This window comes from Adiantum capillus-veneris, chromosome 6, assembly GCF_014529385.1.
Source record: "Adiantum capillus-veneris isolate H3 chromosome 6, ASM1452938v2, whole genome shotgun sequence".
In the NCBI taxonomy this organism is placed as follows: Eukaryota; Viridiplantae; Streptophyta; class Polypodiopsida; order Polypodiales; family Pteridaceae; genus Adiantum; species Adiantum capillus-veneris.
This window is the reverse complement of record NC_140936.1, coordinates 155,437,102-155,453,731: the sequence shown is the minus strand read 5'-3', so window position 1 is coordinate 155,453,731 and position 16,630 is coordinate 155,437,102. Positions and strand designations below refer to the sequence as shown.

Sequence of the window (16,630 nt, the reverse complement as noted above, 5' to 3'; positions counted from 1 at the left end):
AGCCCTATTGTTTCCCATGCTGAAGCTCAAGCTTTAGAAAATTCATTTATTGAAACAAAAATTGAATGTGGCACTTCGTGGTTTGATTAAATGAAAATCATCAGTTTGGGATGGTCTCATAGTGGAGTTCTTTCATGCATTCTCAGTTGATCTTTGCTTCACACCTTTAATCAATGTTTGGAATGTGGACTGCTTCCTGCCCCATGGAAGAAAGCTTTGTTGAAATTGTCACCCAAAAAACAGTTATGTGAGATAGTGGCTGATTGGAGACCTATTTCACTTATGCTGGTTGTTTAGATGTACTTACGACTTTTGAACCTTGAAAATAAAAAATGATTTCTCCCACCTTTTGACATGAGTGCAATCAGACTATCCTTTACTCACGACACACAAGACCATTTCTCCCCTTCTAAAATATGCAAACAATCTTATTTTTTTCCTTTCTTGCATGGCTGTACTAAAGAACTCCATTGCATTGGTCAAAATTTACGACGGCTGTTGTCTTTATGACCAATGAAAGATGAAGAATGGCTGAGATATACTGTAAGCTAAGGCCATGCTTTTGCTTCTACAAATTGCATGTTCAATAATGCGATACAAAAGAATTTGCTCTTCAGTAAATTGACTACAATGCTTCAAAGGACACATTTAGAAAAAATGGAAAAGATTTTGCAAGACTTTTCATCTAGTGTTCATCATCTAGAGGCATTTTCTCCAGAGATAATTACCGGCAAAAGGAAGCATAAAAAAAATCCTGCCACTGCAATCGCTGATATACACACGCAAGGTAAAGCATAAGGAAACCTGCAAACAGATTCATCAGTCAAACACCATTGCACGGAGCATTCCAGAGGTACCTTTAATAACGTGCTTGCTGAGCAAAAACTCTACTCACCGATCAAATAGTGACCCAGTTGGAAATACTATTGGTAGTTTTTGGGAGGGCTGAAAATATATTAACAACATGTTCAGTTCCATGTAAGATGATAGGAAAAAGGAACATTCAAGCGTAAATATGTATGACCAAAGACAAACAAAGAAAAGAAGCACTCTGTATTCATCCTCTTCAAAGAGAGAAACAAAGAAAATGATGTAAGACTTTGCATTCCATCTGACAACCATGCCTTCTAGATATCTTGAAAGTGCCTTCAATGCTAGAAGAGGAAGCTCAAACTTGTTCTTGAGGAAGTTGGAATGTTCCCTATTCTTGCCTGTTCCTTCTATCCCTGATCTTCATTTCACGTGGCTGTCTTCAGGCTGTGCTCTGCAAGAAACAGTATATGGTGATGATCCATCACCTCCATCTGCCATCCAAGTCTCTGGATGTCATGTATCATAGGCATTAACCTCTGTTTAGCAGCTTTTCCATCAATGGAGGCTTGACTGCCCTCCTTGTGGGCTATGCGCTATGCATCTGTGTGAGGTCATCATCCAAGAGAAGGGGGTGAGCCTATAAAGTGCAGAACCCTACCCTTTGGAGTTTGTGAAATGCAGTCATCTCTATCTTACAAGTAGGTTGCAAGACGAGAGCTCTTTTCTGATGATGTCTCTCCAGCTCTCCATCCTTTGCTAAATGAAAGGGAGTCACAGTAACTCCCTCAAGGATTCTCATGACTTGGCCCTCACCACTCAACAACCACCCCCAACAAACCCCCCCCCCCCCCCCCCCCCCCCCCCGCCCCCCCTCCCCGTTTATCTTCTCCCAACACACAAACAAATCTTATCTTTTTGCTCTTGCTAGGTCCTGCCCCCGGCCCTCCACTCGTCCCTTTCCCTCTTTACTACCCCAACCCTGGCCTCCCTTGCCTTACGGGCCAAATCTGCGTTTGAGAAGAAAAATGTTAAGAGGCACCTTCAGAGATTGGCACAAGTTTCCACTTAGTCAATTTGTTCCTAGAGCCGAATGTGGGTGGGAATGAGTGTTAAATAGGGAGGAAGTATATATGGTTATTCATAAGCTAAGTGGTTATAAGGTATGCTATGAATAATACTTATAGAATTATCTTTTATGGCATGAGACTCAACCATGTCTGTAGACAGACGACAATACCAATGCCACGAGAGCCACCCCAAGACACCTCCACCTTTTTCATCACATCTATGTGGAATTTACTGTATGCCGAATACAGCATGGACCATCAACTAAGTACACAGGCATGTAGAGTGACCATCTTTTCTATGCAACTGATATTTCAAAAACATTAATTCAACAAGGCATTAGCAGAAGTCTTTCCATAGGAGTGGACTATGAAGAACATTGAGCCTACCCGCAAGGCTGGGACACTTCAGACCCAAGAAACTAAAAAGCTACCATCAATTGGTCATAGGTTGGCCAAACAATACGGGGAGAGGGAGCTCAATATACATGCAAAGAGTGAATGCGTCCATGCATTTGGCTAGGGTGGTTTCAAGTGAGTTTTTTGATTGCCCAACCCAAGTTGCAAAAGAGTAGACTACACTGCTGAGACTACACTGCGCCTCTGCAGAATTCTGAAAAGCTCTTGACAGAGTCCTTATAGGAGAGATTCTTCACGTGTCTATAGGGCTTCAAGAACCTTTGGATACTATCTCAAGTATTTATTTTTGCAAGAAAAAGATCCTTCCATTAGTTAAGAACAACTGCCCAATAGGCTACAGTCTGCCCCTGCTAGAGAGAGCTACATCGAAACTCTCTTGATAAAACAAAATATGTACAATGACGGCTGAATCAGGAGATGAGAGGAGGAAACAACCACATTGGTGGGCAGTACTGCCATCTAGGTGCACCATGAACCATAGTGAAGATGGGCCCTAGTCGTCGAAGTCGGATGAAAGCCTCACAATGCTCCCGCATGCGGTCGGAGCTGCCCTGAAGTCTCTCAAACTGAGTGTATGGATAAGCTCCAGACAAATGTCACATACAGTCTCTGCCGGTGGGACGGGTCGAGCCTCAAAGATGAGGAAGCAACAAGCTCACCAGATGAGCCACAATGTCAAGCTATATATGAGTTCCCAACACCACTCTCTATTCTCTTCCACTCTTGAGGGACGAGCTCTGCGGTGGACTAGAATGTAGGCCGGCCCGCCTGTATCACAATCATCCTACTGAGTGAAGTCATCTCAAACCGAAGTGCCAGGCCCATGAGCGTGGACCAAGCTGCAGTACCTCAAGTGTACTCGCTTGCTGTAGAAAGTGTAGGCATCAGCAGCCGAAGAATGCGAAGCCAAACCTGCAATGCCATGGGGCAGTCCCACAGGGGTCTCAAGTGGGTGGTCATAAGCGGCACATGCGGCACCAAGCAGCATATACAGCCAAGAGGCCACACTGCACCAACCAACTCCTGGATGCAGTAGCTCAATGTGCAACTAGCCACTAGAACATGGTGACTCTCCTCAGCTTTCTGTTGTCCCACAAGTGCTCCAAAAATATTGCCAAGAACTCCGACATGAGGCCCTCCTCCTGGTAATGAGTCGCTACAATAAAATGAGTCTTTCTCCACGCTATCAATATGTGTCGACCTAGCCGAGCTATGTACTAAAAGAAGGGGGTCCCAAGGTGATTTGGTAGGGTAAAGGGATCCGCTAGAACCATTCTCCCGGGTCCCGTTGCACTCTCACCAAAGGGCGGCTTTTCCAAGCCGAAAGCCGCCAGTGTCCTGACTCAAGATATGATGGGTCGGGGTGGGGTCAATGACACAAGTCCTCCCACTGATGCCCACAACTCTGATCCTTTAGAAGCAACACTCATCCGCCTCTCGTGCCTCAGCTATAACTCTTTGAAGGAGACCCTCCCTCTGAACCTCAAAGAACCTACAAGAACATGTATCTGTGCAAGGCCGAACTGAAATGAGGACCTCCAGTCGCGTGAAAGCCCCCATCCAGTAGCCAGCTACATGCTGCAGATGGGTATGCCACTCTGCAGATATAGCCTCGACAATATCCCGACACATGCTCTGCACCCCCTCATGTCTCACATCTCTGAATTCTCTGAATCTCCTCAGGAAGTACTGTAAACGTGCTCCAAATGGGTAGGCCACTCTGCACGTTTAGCCTTGACAATATCCCGACACATGCTCTGCACCCTCCTCATGTCTCATTTGAATGCTCTGAATCTCCTCAGAAAGTACTGTAAATTGCAACCAGTCCCCAAAAGTGCGGGCTGCACCTCTGCCATGGGACATGAGGCTTGCTACCCACCATGTGGCCTCGCTATGTGTTGAACATAGGGTTCCAAACAAGTGGCTGCCTCAAACGCTCCTCAATGCATCTGGGCTGGTGTTGTTCAAACCCACCCTATAGTTGCTCCCAAGACTGAAGTAGGCTCACAAAATCGTCTTTGAGATGTGTAGCATGACACTGCCACTCCTCTGTATATTTGACACAGTAAGAATGAATGGCACATAAATCGGGAAAAGTAGTCCCTGCCAACATGCATATTGCACCACCCATGTCACAAATGTGGTCACTAGCGTAGAAACGTACTATCCTGGATAGATTCACGACCTTGACTCTCCGGTCAGGACCGAAAGAAAGAGAGCCTATCTGAGGACCATATAAAGCCTCCATGCTACCAAACATCCGAAAGTCTCAAAGTCATACATAGGCGCTCCCAAGCAACTAGTTCAGCGTCGCAAACAGTAGCACGACTGTCTCCAATCCTATCCGAGAGGTCCTCTCGCATGTCCTCCCAATGCACCACTGCTCTGCATGAGGCAAGGACTCGACAATATGTGACCAAAACTCAGCCTGTGCACTCGCATGGTTGGGCGCATAAATGTTCAAGAAACCCACAAGGCTCCCTTGAAACTGCATGGTGACCCTGCTCGGCCCTACGTGTCACAAGAATACCTCTGCCCACAATGGCATGTTGCCATGAGTTCGCAATAGTCATACATACACCTCCCTGAATTCCACCAAGCCCAAAAGCAGCTGACCAAAACGTCTCATAGCGGCCACTCAAGACCTTTCCTCAATACAGCTCTCACAAAGGTGGTGCTCCTGAAGCATGAGAATATCTATCGTGCCACCCACAAGGTTCCATGAGACAATCCTCATGGGGTCAGTGAGAGAAAACCAATATTGCCACGCTAGCCAACATCGCAATCTTCGAGTTACAGTAGGTATACCTACAGCCTTGGCAACGACTGAAGCTGTCGTGCGTGGGCTCTCCAAGACAATCCCAATCTCCGAACCAATCCTGGATAGAAGCAAAAGGTACTCTCTCGTCACGCCGGGGAAACAAACCGAAATGGGCAAGTCTGCTTCCTCGACAAGAACATAAGGAGCCGGGTCAAAACCATGGCATCACTATCGAAAATAAGCCTTGACTACTCGGATGGCCAACAAGCTCATCGAAATGACCTTGGAAGCCATCTCAGGAGTCTCAAACTCAATCTAATAGTAACCATGCCCAAGGAGCTGAATATCGATGATCTTTCCCACCTCCCCAAGGAGGCGGGCCTTGAGGATGTTGCGCACCTCTCCTCTGCTGGGTCAAGTGCCGTGAATCTTGCAGATGACAGAGGTGGCCTAGAGGTGCTCCACCTCTGCTGCAAGGCTTGCTTGCTCCGTCGATAGAGCAAGTCAGATGGTCAGCTCTACAGGGTTGGGTGAGGGGACTTTGTCACAGTCGCATTGAGCCTCCGTCTGTGTCTACTGCTATGTAGAAGAAAGTGGCGAGTGGAGAAGAAAAAAAAAATGATGAGGAGAGCCAAAGCGCACGAGAAGCAGCACGCCGGGGGAGGGACAGAGGGATTTCGGGGGGGGGGAAGCAGCGCACGGGGCGGGTGCATAGCGAGCAGCCAGCTAGGCCAGTCTGTACTTTTGAGGGTTATTGTTGTTTGTATCTCAAGTACTTATGCCCCTTATGAGCAGGTGACTCGATAGGTGTGATGTCCCAATATGGGTAGCCCACACTTTTTCAAATCTAGATTGATGAGATGTTAAAATCGTAGTCACAAAAGTATGATATGGCAATGGAGCCTTGGTCAGACAAATAAAAAGACCAATCGCCAACACTAATGATGTGGCTGTCTGTACGTTGCTAACATTGGCACGTGACACTTTGGGCTATGTTGTTTTTAGCCAGCTTTTCAAACAAGCTATTTTGTGAGTTTTTGGGGTACCGAGCTTTTGGGCCACGTTGCTTACAAGGCCCTTAATAAGTGTACCTTAGGAGAACGTTCGGAAATTCAGTGTGTGGTAACACAATGCATCTGGAAGCTAACTCCTCTGCTTCATGTCTCAGTTTTGAAGTTCAAGTGTTAAAATTTTTGTTCTATTTGTGTGTGTTGCTGAGGATTTACCGTATTGTCAGTGCCAAGCTGGTTACACTGGTATCAGAGCTTCAGTCAATTTTTGTTTTGTTTGTGTGTGTTGGTGCAGATTTACTGTCTTGTCAGTGCCAAGCCGGTTACACTAGTATCAGAGCTTCAAACGATTCTTCTTCTTAGGAGGATCTACAGTCTAAAGAATAACGTCTTGTCAACGCAAAAATTAGACAGGCATTGACAACAACCGATATACTGAGGACCACTCATCTGATCTTCTTGACGATTCTCTCAAGGAGGATCAGTATTCTAAAGTTCTAGACCGCCAATTGCAAGTGAGCACTTGTACAGAGAGATTGATGAAATTTGTATGGGATCCGGGTTATGCTCATTATATGGAGCCAATAGATTCCTGAATAAAGTGAAATATGGCAGAAGACTACACAACACCCTCTGAAGTCAGCCATGAAAATCAAAAAGCAAGGCCGAAGGCAGCAAAGAAGCACTATCTTCTTCTGATAGAGCAGGACAATGAATGCGCTATGGAACGAAAAATCAATGAGATGTACTACAAGCACTCAAGAAAGAGACTGAAGTCCGAGTCTTTTCCCAGGTACTTGGGCAGATAGGCCACTTTTAAAGAAGTCACGGAAGGGATCTAAGAAGCAACACTGCCGACGGGGTTCACTTCAAGGATGACATTAGCCTTTCTTCTTCCTCTTCTCCCTCTTCTACCGATGATGATTGATGGGAGACAAGGAAAAAGTATCAGAGTAAAACTGAATCGGTCATGGCGGATGGGTGGGCTTGCACAAACGGCTGTGCTCGTGCATGTAGTGTTAGGGTAGCAGACTAACTGTTTTTACAATGCACCAACATCAGACAAGCGACACACTTGATCCCCGCTTGCAAGTAGTGCGCTCTCTCTCTCTCTCTCTCTCTCTCTCTCTCTCTCTCTCTCTCTCTCTCTGTCATTATCGCGGGCATAACTTCTTTCATATGAGCAAGCTCTGTAAATGTGAGTTTATCTCCAAGAAATATGCCCGTTTTCTTTAGTGTAGGACGCTTCTTCAAGAAGTCCTTCTTTGCCTCCATCGATGGGAAGGACATGATTAGAGCTCTTTCCTTTGAAGTCTCCCCATTTCCTTGTGTATTCTTCCCTACCCTCCATGCCTTTATATGAGTAGCCTCACTACCCATCATGCAGAGAAGTTCTTTGACTTCCCCTTCCACATCATCACGGTCTTTTAGACCGGTTATTCGTATGTGCAGAGCTCTAGTCTTCCTTCGCTGCTCTTCTTCTAAAGTCATGTTGATGATTGTAGGAGTGAGGATAGATGTGGTTTCTTTCCCTTTCCCTTTCTTAGCGACTTCTATGCATTTCTCGGCTTCATCCGCCTTTTCCTGTGTCTTGGTGATTACATCCACCCACGAAGACGTCTTTGCCCCATTTTGTTTCTCTTCCTCTTTGATCATCCTTACCTGTTCCTTGATGACCTTGATTCCCTCGATCACCGAGGGCTAGAACTCACCTTTCTCTAGTCCGTTGCTTGCTCTATCAGCAAGTTCTCACTTGAGGGCTGAGACCTCTTCTTTGAGTGCTTGTCAATCTGCCTTAAGTTCTTGTATCTCTACGTGCAGGTCCTCTTTCTCCTTTTTCCATAGCGTGCCTTCGTTGAGCAGCATTTGAAGAAGTTTTGCCTTCTCCTTCCACCATCCTTCCATCTCTGCTTTCCACTCCATCTCCCTTTCCACTTGTGTTATCCGCTTCTTTGTAAGCATGAAGGTTGCCTTTGTACAAGACTTGCAAACGGGTGAAGCGCTCATGACCTCCATCATAACGGCCCCTATTTTCTATTCCTATAAGCCCTAAATCTACGAGAGTCCCCCTTCCTTTGCTTCTACTGTGAGGGCGTGCTGCACAGTCGTTGGTCTGCTGCTAGTCGACGCACCCTATTTGAACCTGGTGGTGAGAGTTGCTTTGTTGTTCCAACGCACAAGCAACGTGCGAATCTGCCCTCTGTGTTCACTGGCGGACAACAGGGCAGCAGCGCGCACGAGCAGCAGGGGCTTCAGCGCAAAAAACACCAGCTACCACCTCTGCAATTACACAATCATGCTGCTCGCTGCATTGCAAGCTCACAGCAGACTGCACACGCGTTGTGTGCTGCTATAAGGTGCGAAGTCTGTGGGCTTCTTTGTCCACTCGCTATGCTTCCCTTTCTGCTGTACTGCTCACTCCCCAAACCTACACGCACTGCCTGCTGTAACCCTACACCAGTGTGCGCTGCTCCATGACCTGCGTGTACTGCCTGCTGTAACCTCTAAAGCTCACTCCCCAGACCTGCGCGTGCTGCCTGCGTACCTACTGTAACCACCTTTAGAAGTGAGGTCTTGATTATCTGCAGTTGTTCGAACCCGTGAGAGAGAGAGAGAGAGAGAGAGAGAGAGAGAGAGAGAGAGAGAGGTGCTCATGGGTACTACTACACATAGACAGTCACGGATTATCTTTCCCCGCCTAGTGCGACGAAATAAGAGGGCTTACCTATCTCAATTAGAGTGTGATCTGTATCAACTATTTATGAGTCAGGACTCTAGTGAGGCATGGAGGCTTTTCAATGAGCACTCTCCACCGCCATCCATCACTTCCACAGAGACACGGGGGGAATATGCTACATCTCTTTATACAGCATCGGGGCATCCACCTTTACCTAACCCTCCAGAGGCATGCCTAGAAACATGTACTTTCTTTACTGCTGAGAGGGTAAGGAAAGCCATTGACAAGATGAAGACAGGAAGAGCACAGGATCATAATGGTCTGGTAGCAGGGCACTTTATCCATGCGCGAGATATGCTTGCAGAGCCTCTTGCTATGATGTTTAATAGAGCCATGTACGCGGGTTTCCCTGAGACTTGGAGTATGTCCACTATTGTGCCCATCTTCAAGTCGGGAGATCCTATGCTTCCTAGGAATCACCGAACCATCATGGTTGGTCACACTCTGGCTAGGCTATATGCATCAATTCTTGAGCATGAGCTGAGTGGATGGGCAGAGAGAGAGGGCATACGGGCAGCAGGACAAGCAGGTTTCAGGAGAGGTTTCTCCACCCTCGACCAGATTTTGACACTCAGAGCCATTATTGAGGAGGGTACACCAAGGCAGGAGGACATATTGTAGCTTTGTGGATTTTCGCAAAGCCTTTGACACAATGCCATGAGCCAGACTCATACGCAGATTGCAAGACATGGGGGTGCCCACAGAGATGATCTGGGGGATCTTAGCTTTATACAAGACAGTGGTAGGACAAGTATGCACTACTCAGGGCATGTCCGACATGGTTCACTCCACCATTGGGGTGAAGCAGGGTTGTCCCCTATCTCCGACTCTCTTTGGGGTATATGTAGATGAGTTTTCACATTATGTACAGGTAGAGGGTGATAGAGGTGCTCAGCTTGCAGGGACATGGATTCCGTTGCTATTATATGCTGATGATATTGTGCTGATCTCAAATTCTCCAGAGGGGATGCAACGTCATTAGGATGAATTGCATGTATTTGCACGGGACAGTGGATTGTATGTGAACCTTGGCAAGACCAAGGTAATGGTGTTTAACACCACGGCACAATGGGTAAGGAGGTCCGCTCCCACTTTTACATATGGTCGAGAGACTGTGGAGTATGCAGATACATACACTTACCTTGGGGCGGTTTTCAGTGGTCCAGTATTTTCCCTAAGGCGTGCAACAGATACACAATTGACCAGAGTCTATGCAGCATTGGGGAGACTTGAGAGGATATGTTCGCAGGCTCAGTTCCAGGAACCTCGGACAAAGCTTTGGCTCTTTGACACTTTGGTCACTTCGGCCATGCTGTACGGAGTGGAGATATGGGGCCCCTTAGTTGATCATCATAGCAGAGCTTGCAGTACTCATGGATGGAGATGTATGGAGAAGACCTTGGTGTCTATGATTTCTCGGATGATTAGGGCCAAGGCCTCAGTACCACATGACATTATTAGGGCGGAGCTCGCTGCTCCTCCATTGGTAGTGGAGGCACTCACTCGATCAGTTTCATTTATGCATAGCACTTGGGCTCTCCCTAGAGACAGATATTCTGGATTAGCACTAGAGTCGTCGTGACAGCTGGCATCGCAGGGAGATAGATCATGTTGGTATGCAGAGATGGCATCTTGGTTTCAGTTACATGGCTTTAGTATGGATCGGCTACCCCCATTTCAGTACTGTTTGGATGCACCCTCCATCTCCCTCACTAGGGCAGAGATTACCAGGCTCATCAAACAGGACTTGATTCAACTGGATACAAAGAGGACATGGATACAACCTACACATGAGCTAGGTACGAAGATGACTTTCTATAGAGAGCATCTTCTCCAACTCACGGAGGATGGTTTTGTGATCAGACCAGGATACATGGACACTCATCTATCCCACGGGATACGATGTGCTATTGGTCTGTAGCCTGCTACAGTGTCACTTCACAGGACAGGCAGTTGGACAGTTAGTTGGACAGTTAGCTACAGTTGGTCTGGTTCACACTGGACGGACCCTTTGGCTGGGAGTGACACGTGGCAGGGTACCTACGGTGGTCTAGTGGACGTCGTGGCCAGGTCACCACCACCACTCAGTTTGGAGATAGACTTAGCTGGCTGGACATTTATGGGCCGTTGGTGGCTCCTATGGTGGTACATATCAGTAGTCGTTTTGGGACAGTTCCATCTTATCTTGCACGTAGTTGTCTAGAGAGTCTTACACAGAGCACTGCTACACCATCCATGGACATCTGAGCCTCGACACCCTATTTTGTACCTGTGAGTCTTGGGCTGGAGCTGAGTGTGTTGCCACTCCAGAGTCTGTACATGGTCCTTTGAGTTAGTCGAGTCCACATGTTCTGGTCTACTGCTGTGTCTCTGTTATTATCCATTGTTTCGTGTATTTCATTCTGTTGAGAGAGTTTCTGTTTATTGAGTGAGATTGTCACGCACATTGCACTGGGGGACACCCACACTGTAGAGAGCACGACACATTATCCGCGCTACAGGTGCTCTCATTTTGGCGATCATGCTGGGGACCTCAACTGAAGTCTCACTCTGTTGAGTAGCTGGTTTCTTCGCTTCGCCTGTGCAGCCTGTTGGTCTGGTCCAGTTTCACCCTTGATAGCTTAATCTAGCTGGTCTAGTCTCTTGCCTTGCTGGCCTGGTCCCCTCTCGCCCTGGTCCAACTTGCCTCGTCTCTGGTCTAGACCCCTCGACCCTGGTCTAGTCCTCCTCGTCCCTCGTCCCTGGTCCAGCTAGTCTAGTCACTCGTCTGGTCTAGTAGAGTCTAGACCAGTCTTCAGCCAGTTCAAGGTTCTCTTGCCCAAAGCTTGGTTGGATTGGAGGTCACTGCATGACACATACAAGGAGGTCAGTTGAGCGTCAAAGCCCACTACTGATCCCTCTGAAGTACTATCACAGAAGACTACCTTTGACACCTTGTAGAAATCCTTCAACCTCATCACCTATACCTCCACATATCACATCACCCATTCCTTCATCAGGTTCCCCATCTTCGCGATCACCTTCTCCAGAAAAGCTCTCTCCTATTCTTCTACAACAAGCTATTGTGCAACAGACTCAGCAAGTAATCATGGAGCCACTAGCTAGTGTTTTGGCAAGGGTGAACATCAAGTTCCCTACATTCAAAGGGCTGTCTTCAAAAGATGCTGACGACCATGCAAGGAGATTTGTATCTCTCTGTAGGGGACGTGGGCTGAACAGAGAAGATGCTTACTTGGTACTATTTCCATCCACCCTGGATGGCCTAGCAGATAAATGGTACAACCAATTTGCAGAGAACCATTTTGCAACTGGGGCAGCCTTAAGACAGCAGTTCTGTGCAGCTTTCAGGCCAGGTGACTACCAGGAGAAGGTGTTGGATGAGTTGGCCAACATGGTGCTCAAACCTGAGGAGACTTTTGCGGAGCATATGACGAAAACTAAGTCGCTGGTGGCCAAGCTTCCCCAACAACCCGGTGAATTCATGGTTAAAAAGTGGGTGGAGAAGGTGCTTCCCAAAACTTCTCAGCAAAAACTCCGAGAGAGTCTCCGACCCGACGCCACTCTCGACGAGTTCATCGCAGCTGCTACTAGAATAGAGGGAGCTAGGAAGCTCTTCAACAACTCTCCTCAAATAGATACTCCCTCTGTGTTCTCGGAAGGTAGTCCTACTGATCCTTTAACTTCTTTACGTAGGGAACTGGAAGCCCTAAAGCTACAACGAGCTCTTCAAGAGAAGAGGTCCTTCTCTCTTAGACAAGAGAAGCCTACACATAATGAGGCATTGAAACAGATTAAGTGCGAGTTAGAAGAGCTCAAGTGTCAGCAAGAGACTAAGGCTATGGTTTGGTGTAGCTCATGCCGCTCTCCAGGGCACCCACCACAGGAATGCCCCCTTCGGTTTTACTGCCACTTCTGTGAAAAAGCTGGACATGAGGATAAGGATTGTTACTACCTCAAGGGATTGCGTCAAATACAACAAAATCTTGGTCCTTCTCTCCAACAAGGGCTAGCACCTGCATCCAACATGGTCTCACCCTACGGCCATCAAAACCAGTTGCCTCCTCTGCTGACAACACCCCCTATGCAGCAAGGTATGCACAACAACTTTGCACCCCACAGTTTTTATCATGCCAGTACTCCCTCAGTTCCCCAAAGTTTCTACACCTCAGCCTCAAATTCCATGCAGCAACCACCTCGTCCCCCGTTTCGTCCTTCCAATCAGCCCATACTCTGCTACAGATGCGGAGAATATGGGCATTATCAGAGAAAGTGTCCTTTACCCGAGGGGTCCCCTCCTTGTCGTCATTGCCCTGATTCGAAGGATCACTACAGTAAAGATTGTCCCAAGCAAAGGGCATCCAAGTCTTCAGGCTCGACTCAGAACCAGCCCGAATTCACCTTTCCGAAGATAAATTTGATTACTGTGAACACCGTGCCTCAACCTTCACTTGCTACTCATGTGGTTAAGCCTCTGCAAGTCGAGGAGCCTGCTGGTGTCCTTACTCGGGCACAAAGAGCAGCTCTTGGTCTCAGTCTACCCACAGGTCCACCTCGCCAGTCTCCACTTCCTCACTCTGGTCTACCTGACCCAAAGGACAAGTCCTTCCCAATTGCTCAGAGCAAACCAACTTCCTTGTTATCTGACATTGATGGAGCCTTCTTAGAAGCAGTGGCTGACTTGGAACAGATTAAGGTCACAAAAGGAGTCCAGTTCGAGGGCGCCAAGCCCACAGCAGAAGCCATCTTGAAAAATACTTTTCAACAGGTGTCACTATACGACATGCTAAGGCTTGATGCAACACTTAGAAGTGACACCCTGTTAGTCATTCAGTCTCTGTACTTGGGGGCTGGGCCTAGTGGCGGGCACCTCCCTATACAGCCCTCAGAGTCCTATTTGATTTCCTATCCATCTGCTCCCCTCACCGATTATAAAAGTCCTCGCCTCACTGTATCTATTCTTGGGCACCAGCTATCCGGCGTCATCGTTGATGGTGGATCTGGAATCAATTTGATGCCCGAATTCATTATGATGGCCTTAGGTCTAAAGCCTACCCGACGTGCTCCTTTCACTGTTACATTGGCCGATCAGAGAACAGTCTACCCAGTGGGCATAGTCGACAAGGTGCCTCTGAAGGTACAAGATTTCACTTTCAACTTGGATTTTGTGGTAGTTAATCTTCCCCAGGTAGAGGGAGGTTATCCCTTGCTGATTGGTAGGCCATGGTTGCGACATACGAAAGCACTTCACGACTGGGGAAACGACGCCATGTGGATACATACTCCTAGCTCTCCAATGCAACAAATTCGTCTCGAAGGAGGTATGGATCCGGTCGTTCAGCATAGCTCTTTGTCAGTAGAGTCCAACCCTGACTTGGAGCGGCTGGTCCCTCCCGATGGGTCCGATGAAGACTTACTGCAGTGGTTAGAAGCCACCTCTTCGATGCAATGCTATGTAGTCTCTCTTCAACCTTTTCCAACAGATTCACCCTATCCCCCTGATCCTACATCTGAAGCTACACCTGAGACCAAGAATCCCAGGCAGCCAAGTGAGCCAGAACCAAGTGGACCAGTCTCAAGTGAGTCAGAACCAAGTGGACAGGTCTCTGGTGCCCATCCTTCAGAGGGTCCCTTGATGGAAACCGTCGCCATGGGTGAGCCTATAACCCACCATAGAAGGGGGAAAAAGTCTCCCTTGCAAGAGTTGGCCAAAACCCCAGCTCCCTCCTTAGCCTCTACTCCATCTGACTCTCCACCCATGCCGGAGCACTTTGAGGTATCTGAGGATTTACCATTTGCAGAGCTTCCATCAGGTTGGTTGCAAGAAGAGTATGCTGATTTCAACATTGATCAGACGCTAGCTCATAATGTCCAAAGGCTAACAGAGGTGGCACAATCTTCTCCACCTAACGCAGCCTCGACCACTGCACTGCCTGACCCAGTCAGAGAGGTCAACCTAGGAGGCCCTGACAGCCATCAGCCCATCTTATTAGCCACTTGGTTATGGGATCACCCCGCTCTACTCGACCTGGTAATCTCCTTCGTGCGCTCTTTCAAAGATGTGTTTGCCTGGTCTTAGCACGATTTAGAAGGAATCCCAGCAGAGCTAGGAGTCCACACAATTCCTCTGGTTGAGGGGGCTAAGCCGGTCAGAGGACGTGCTTACAAACTGAATCCCAAGTATGCAGAAGCAGTCAAAATCGAGTTGGAAAAAATGCAAGAAGCAGGTATTATTGTACCAGTAGAGCACTCAGAATGGTTGTCTCCTATGGTTATTGCCCCAAAGAAGCAGTCCAACAAAATTCGAGTTTGTGTCGACTATCGGGCTCTGAATAAGGTCACAATCCCGGATGGATTTCCGACACCTTTTACTGAGAGAGTCCTCGAAGATGTCGCTGGCCATGTACTCTATAGTTTTATGGACGGGTTCAGCGGCTACAATCAGTTAGGAATACATCCTGACGACCAAATCAAAACAGCTTTTGTGACTCCCTGGGGTATTTTCATCTACACTAGAATGTCTTTTGGGCTTAAAAATGAACCGCCTTCTTTCAATCGCATAGTATATCTCATCTTTTGTCCTTTGCTTACTGATCACCTTCGCATATTCATGGATGACTTTTCCACCTTCTCGGGTGCTCAATGTTCGACCCCAGTAGAAAATCTAAAGGAGTATCTTGCTCAGCTCTCTGCAGTCTTCCTCAGGTGCAGAGAGGCACGTTTGAAGCTCAATCCGAACAAATGTCATTTTTTGGTCACAGAGGGCACACTGTTGGGCCATGTGGTGTCTGCTCAAGGTTTGGCACCGGACCCAGAGAAGATAGTGGCCATCTTGAAGTTACCTCCTCCCATAAATCCCAAAGGTGTTCAGAGCTTTGTGGGCCACACCGGCTATCACCGCAGGTTTATACGTATGTATGCACAGGTGGCTCAACCATTGACCCGGCTCACCAGTGCTGCTGTTCCCTTCCGGTGGTCAACACCTGAGGCCGAAGCATTTGCATACCTCAAAAAACGTCTCACTGAAGCGCCTATTCTAGTTGCCCCGGATTGGGCCCTACCTTTTCATGTGCATATAGATGCCAGTCTGCTGGCTGTGGGTGTTGTGCTGACTCAGCCTAGCAAAGAGTTCAACTTGGATCGCCCTGTACATTATGCAAGTTGCCTGCTCACCAAAGCAGAGCGAAACTATAGCACCACAGAGAGGGAAGGATTGGCTATAGTGTATGCTCTACACAAATTTCGTCACTATTTGCTAGGGGTCCACTTCACAGTTATCACTGATCACCATGCCTTGCGCTATCTGCTTAATAAGCCACAGGTTGCAGGTCGAGTATGGCGATGGCTCCTCCTATTCCAGGAGTTTGATTTTGAAGTGGTACTCCGTCCTGGTAAGCATCATGTAATGGCTGACCACCTCTCTCGCATTTACACAGGCGAAGAAGCTACCGGGATTGCGGATGACTTTCCAGATAGCAGTCTCTTTAAAATAGATACAACACCGGAATGGTACGGCGAGGTCCTACATTTTCTATCTACTGGGCTGTACCCAGAGAGGGCATCCCCACTGCAAAAGAGGAGATTGTTGTTGAAGTCCAGGCCTTTCACTCTGATCGGGGGCCAGCTCTACAAAGCGGGACCAGATGGTGTTCTGAAGCATTGTGTCTCGCCTCATGAGGTGGAGCATATTCTGGAGGATGCCCACAATGGTCCCACTGGTGGCCATTACCCTGGTCACATCACTGCTCAGAAGATACTACAGAGTGGTCTGTGGTGGCCCTACATTTTTAAATATGCAATAGCATATTCTAAGGTTTGTGATGTGTGC

General features: G+C 47.7%; 1 protein-coding gene across 3 annotated transcripts in view; it reads right to left on the bottom strand.

Annotated features, from left to right (window-relative positions):
• Positions 1 to 16,630, bottom strand: part of LOC147456543 (protein ZINC INDUCED FACILITATOR 1-like) — a 213,313-nt gene that overhangs the window by 57,275 nt on the left and 139,408 nt on the right. For all 3 annotated transcript variants that reach the window (XM_086514979.1, XM_086514978.1, XM_086514980.1), the window contains 2 exons: positions 896 to 945; positions 729 to 804 (listed from right to left, as the gene is read on the bottom strand). In XM_086514979.1, the coding sequence (XP_086371105.1) occupies positions 729 to 804; positions 896 to 945 (126 nt within the window). The remainder of the gene's footprint in view (positions 1 to 728; positions 805 to 895; positions 946 to 16,630) is intronic.